The sequence below is a fragment of the Polypterus senegalus genome, chromosome 18 (genome assembly GCF_016835505.1).
Source record: "Polypterus senegalus isolate Bchr_013 chromosome 18, ASM1683550v1, whole genome shotgun sequence".
In the NCBI taxonomy this organism is placed as follows: domain Eukaryota; kingdom Metazoa; phylum Chordata; class Cladistia; order Polypteriformes; family Polypteridae; genus Polypterus; species Polypterus senegalus.
Window position 1 is genome coordinate 61,966,800 of NC_053171.1, and position 6,000 is coordinate 61,972,799.

Genomic DNA, 6,000 nt, shown 5'->3' on the forward strand with positions numbered 1-6,000 from the left:
TTAGGATAGGCCAGGTTTTGATCTGCACATGAAGGAGCAAGTAATAGTGTAAAATAAAAATACATAGTATACAGGTTCTATCCCAATGTTTAAATACAAATGTAAAATGAGTAACACTTTAAAAATAGCTTGCTAAGGCTATGCTGGAAATATCAAAAATAAGACAAGTGAATTGGATTTGTATATAGCAAAACATAATTATGACATTATAGCAATAACAGAAACCTAGCTAAATAAAAGTGTGTATGAAAACATGAGGGCAACCATTAAGAATGAGATTAGGGAGTCTAAAAGACAGTTAGAGATGAATATAGCAGATAAGGGAAAAGACGACCCAAAGAGATTCTTTCAGTATTTTAGTAGTAAAAGATCAGTCAAGGAGGTGGTGAATTGCATCAGGAACAGTAAAGGGGAGTTTAAAAATGCAGACAATGAAAAAGCAGGTGTTCTAAACTTACATTTTCCTGAAGTCTTTACATGTGAAAAAGTGGATAACCAACCACCTACTAAAGAGGTGTCTACTAAGGAGGTGCTGAGTGATTTGAAAATGCAGAGGGAGAAGTACTGCTTAAATTAAATGGGCTGAAATCAAACAAATCACAAGTACCAGGTAATATTTATTTATGTGATGGTGTGAGGAATCTTATCAGAATTGGCTGATGTTAAGAGTGGTGCTCCACAGGGGTCAGTGCTAGGGCCGCTGCTATTTTTAACATATATAAATGATTTAGATAGGAATATAAGTAACAAGCTGGTTAAGTTTGCAGATGATACAAAGCTAGATGGACTAGCCAATAATTTGGAATATGTTGAATCATTACAGAGAGACTTTGACAGCATTCAGGTTTGGGCAGATTTGTGTCAGATGATATTTAATGTAAAGTAAATGTAAAGTATTATATACAGTATAGGAAGTAAAAATGTGAGGATTGAATACACAATGGGAGGTCTGAAAATCAAAAGTACACCTTTTTAGAAGGGTTTATGAGTCATATTGGACTTGACATTATCGATTGACAGACAAAAAGCCACTGAGAATGCTAACAGAATGTTTTTTATATAGTACCTTGATGTGTGGAGTACAAGTTCAAAGAGGTTATGCTCAAGCTTTATAACATACTTGTCAGGTCACATCTGGAGTACTGTGTTCAGTTTTGGTCTCCAGGTTACAAAAAGGGCAAAGCAGTTCTAGAAAAATGCAGAGAAGAGCGACTAGAGTGATTCCAGGGCTGCGGGGGATGAATTATGAAGAAAGATTAAAAGAGTTGAGCTTTTTTAGTTTAATCAAAAGAAGATTAAGAGGAGACATGATGAAGTGTTTAAAATCATGAATGAAATTTTGTCCAGTAGATCAAGACTGTTATTTTAAAATGAGTTCATCATGACATAGAGACACAGACAAATATAGACACATGGAATAAGCTACCAAGTAGTACATTAGACAGTAGGATCTTAGGGACTTTCAAAACTCGATTTGATGTTTTTTTAGAAGAATTAAGTGGATAGGACTTGCAAGCTTTGTTGACCTGAATGACCTGTTCTCATCTAGATTTGTTCAAATGTTCTCATTCAAATTTTAATCATGCTAATAATTTCCTTCATAATGCTAAAAAAATTCAAATATATAACTTAAACATGACCTCCTTTGACTTGTTTTCTATACATCAGGACTCTATATAACCTAACAACACATTAACTTTCTTAATCTCTTCTGTGCAGTGTCTGGATGTAGATCCTTCCAACACGGTGTGTATTCAAGTGCATATTCCAATATAACTTTTTTATTTCAATTTTTTTTATGTGTAATACTTTTCATTTATTTACATTAAAATTTAATTTGCCATGAGCCATTCCATCTAATTTGGTATCATTAGCAGACTAAACCAGCTTATTAGATTTTGTTATCAAGATCCTTAATTTATATGTATTAGTAAAAGAACCAGCCTCAGCACCACTTTTAATATCTCTTAAATTAGAAAAAGTTCTTCACACTTTAATCCTTTGCTTTTGACGTTTAAGTCACTTTGATCAATATGTGTCACCTTATCAAAAGCTTTCTGAAAATCAAGATAAATAAGTCACTTTTACAACTGTACGCTGTCATTGTTTCCTCATAGAACTGCAGCAAATTAGTCTTAACTAGCTGAATGTTTACCGTTACATCTGTTCTTGACATGAGTTGCTTAGTCTTTTCCTTAATAATTACTTTCATTGATTAATACCTGATACATGTTAATATTGCTACAGTAGTCTCTAGTTACATGAATTGGCACAATTGTTTTTTATATGGCACTTTAGAACGTGTGGATGACAACAGGCCATTCAGCCCAACAAGTTCTCCAATCCTGCTTTCAGCTTCATGGTATTTATGGTTGGGTTCGGAGAATGATTTGGCTTTTCTCTCTGTTCTTTTAGGTGATGAGGACGATGAAGAGACAGGCGAGGAGAGACTGCCTTCTTGTTTCGACTATGTTATGCACTTCCTGACAGTCTTCTGGAAAGTCCTTTTTGCTTGTGTGCCTCCCACAGAGTACTGGAATGGTTGGGCCTGCTTCTCTGTGTCTATTATCATAATTGGGTTACTTACAGCAGTCATTGGTGACTTGGCTTCACATTTTGGTTGCACCATTGGCCTCAAGGATTCAGTCACCGCTGTGGTTTTTGTGGCATTAGGCACCTCCATTCCAGGTTCGTTTATCTTTGATTTCCCTTAAGGGTATACAAAAAAGTAATGGAATTACTTTCAATTCATGCCAAACACTCCAGAGATTTCACTTTGATAGATTCAGAGTTAACCTTCCTTTGTATCCGGAAACCCCCCACCCCAACCACTTCTGCCCATGGGGCATAGGAGTAGTACTGGCCTGCACTTAAAGATGTTCTTATCTCTTTCAAGTACATTGTCTGTTGTGGTCTTGTCTGCTGTGGTAGGTTCTTGGACAGCTGGGCAGAAACAGTGCTATAGGAAAATAACTGGGCTCATCATAAGCATTTACTGCATGTTAAGCTTAGATCAGTTGTGGTTTTTTCACTTGAATAATATTATGAATTATTACAGCACCATTTGTAAATCTTGCAGATACTAAGTAATAAAAAATATATGTTGTGGTACTTTATTGAGGAATCAGGCATTGTGCTTTATATCTGAAACTACTAATCTTTTCTTTTTGTGTGTTAATCTGTTGGTCAGAAACACAAAACCAAACACCAAACACATGCAGAGAAAGAAAACAAAGGAAGAAATCCAATACAATACAATAAAGACCTGTGTAGATCTAAAAATAAAATATCTTCCTATATAACCACTTTGCCATCCTCACTTTTTTTTAAATGCCCCTTAAAGCCCTTTCTGGCTATATAAATTTCTTTTATGCACTTTGTTTCACTACTTTTGTGTTTATTAGTGCCATATATTTAAGCCTGGATGCCCTTTTTAAAACCAATATTATTTTAATAACAATTCTTAATTCTTCCTGTATATTAACTAACCTGCAGATTCATGTCAAGATCACATTCAGGTTACCTTCAGATTCTTTATCGTGTGCAGGAGTCACTGTGAAAAGGCAATCACCATGCTAAAGTGCTCTGTGGGGCCTTCTAAACACTTTTCTCCTCTATTTCGTCCCTAATTTTCAAGACAAGGCGCCTGCCTTATCTGGACCCCATACACCCTTATTTTATTATTCTGTTGACACCTGAAGGCTGAAGTACTATTGATGATGCCATAACATTTCTTCAGCATCACTACTATCCTAGTATCTCAATTATATATTTGTCATTGGAAATATAATATATGATAATACCTACCTCCCTGTGCTACACCTTTGTTTTCTATTAATAGCTTCTGGATGTGTTCCTTATCTTATTTCATTATTATTTGTTCCACAGTGGGTCCTTTTTCTAGCCTGGGAAAAAGAAAAATCAGATCTTTACATTCATGAGGTCAGGATTTTGGACCTCTGTCCCTTCTGTCTGACCAAATGATCCGGAAAATACATTATGTACTATAAAAGTAACCATCATTGAATTTAGTATATTGTGTTTTGTTTACTGGTTATTTGCATGCATCACTTAAGTCTGACAGTTGTTCTGCCACCAACTGCCTCTACCTACAATAATATGTTAAGAAAAATTTGCTTCCTAAAAACATATTACATTGGCTTTGAGGCTTCACAACAGGGTTTATGCTTTTTGGTAGTCTGTTTTCCTGACAAATGGTAGAAAAGCTGGAAATGGTGTGGTGTGTGTCTGCACACAATGAAGATAACATTTCATTCCCCTAAGTCTCAAGAATCTGGTTCTGTTTTTAGATAAAAATACACAGGACTGTGTCAACTGCATCTCTATAATGGCCTTTTATATATCACTGAAATGTTTCTAAATTCTCTTGCTCCTTCTATATGTGCTTGTCAGTAATGTTGTGCTGGACTTGATTTACATACCAAAACTATAATATGCAATAAAAATTTGCAGTCAAACACAATGCACAGAAACATTTAATTGCACATCAATTCAAACTAGGCCTAACTATAATCACTGTATGACTGTGACTGTTCACTTAGACATATCAGCTATCTAACTGTTCAGCATGCCTGGAGTCACACTACTTGGCATTCTGATTTGCTGAAGTCTGTCCCATCCAAAAATACACTGTGTGTTGAACCACTGAATTTGAGCCACAGGAATCTTTCTTGATCTTATTAGCTCCTTCCATTTTTTTGTTTCTTTTTTCCAGATACATTTGCCAGCAAAGTGGCTGCTGTACAAGACTCATATGCTGACGCCTCTATCGGAAATGTGACAGGAAGCAACGCAGTCAATGTTTTCCTGGGCATTGGCTTGGCCTGGTCAGTGGCAGCTATCTATTGGAAGAGTCAGGGAAAGGACTTTGAAGTGCAGGCTGGCTCATTAGCCTTCTCTGTTACCCTCTTCACCATTTTCGCCTTCATCTGCATCACAGTGCTGCTGTACCGCCGGCGGGCACACATAGGAGGCGAACTGGGTGGGCCACGAGGCCACAGACTTATCACCACAGGATTCTTTGTGTCCCTCTGGCTTCTCTACATCCTATTCTCCAGCTTGGAGGCCTATTGTCATATACAAGGATTTTAATCCAGCGGGTACCCTTGGGGAAAAGCATGTGAGGGAGGAAGAGAGAGGCAGGCTTTGAACCTCTCCTTGGACCACCTCACTGAGGTATCCGTCAACCTGACAGCAGCAACACTTTCAAAGCACCAATGAATAGGAGAGTATGGGGAGCTGGAATATTGGAGGATGCTGACTCTACACACATATGTGTTGGGGGTGGAGGAGTGGGGCGAAACAGGGGCATTTGTGATTCATGATTTATCTAAGCCCAAAAATACACAAAGAAACATCAAAACGGGTTTAAAAAATATTAATATAAATGCTATTGAGGTAAATATTGAAGAAAAAAACATTAACAGAAGTCTTGAAAACAGAGTAAGTCTATTTTTTCGTCAAAGAATAACTGCATTTTTTTATGAAAAATATATAAAAAAAGAATGAAAAAAATTACATGAAAACTTGGTGGATATGATCGTTTGCATATCTTTGGAAGCAGCTAGATGCACACTGTGCATTATTGGGACTAACAGCTGAATTATCCTGAAATTATCTGCTTTTTGCATCTGATTATATTTTGATGTTCTTTAGTTTGGTTTCTTTTTTAATTTTAAACCAGCAGAAAAGAATTATGAATCTTTGAAGTAAAAAGTTTGGAATGCAATGACACAAATCAAAAGCAACCCTGGACAAGGCTTATATATATATATATATATATATATATATATATATATATATATATATATATATATATATATATATATATATATATATATATGAAGTGTGTGTATATTTCCACTATTTCTGTATATTTTGATACGACTTTTCTTTTGAAACAGCAGGTTCTTTTGCATTATTCAGGACAGAGTTTGCTGGCTGTTATTTAGCATGCATAGGCTGTAGAGAGTTGCTTGG

General features: G+C 36.0%; 1 protein-coding gene across 3 annotated transcripts in view; it reads left to right on the plus strand.

Annotated features, from left to right (window-relative positions):
- The window catches only part of slc8a3 (solute carrier family 8 member 3), a 366,652-nt gene extending 360,866 nt beyond the window's left edge, over positions 1-5,786 (plus strand). For all 3 annotated transcript variants that reach the window (XM_039741132.1, XM_039741133.1, XM_039741134.1), the window contains 2 exons: positions 2,416-2,688; positions 4,736-5,786. In XM_039741132.1, the coding sequence (XP_039597066.1) occupies positions 2,416-2,688; positions 4,736-5,112 (650 nt within the window). In that variant the 3' untranslated portion in view covers positions 5,113-5,786. The remainder of the gene's footprint in view (positions 1-2,415; positions 2,689-4,735) is intronic.
- The last annotated feature ends 214 nt before the right edge of the window (positions 5,787-6,000 follow it).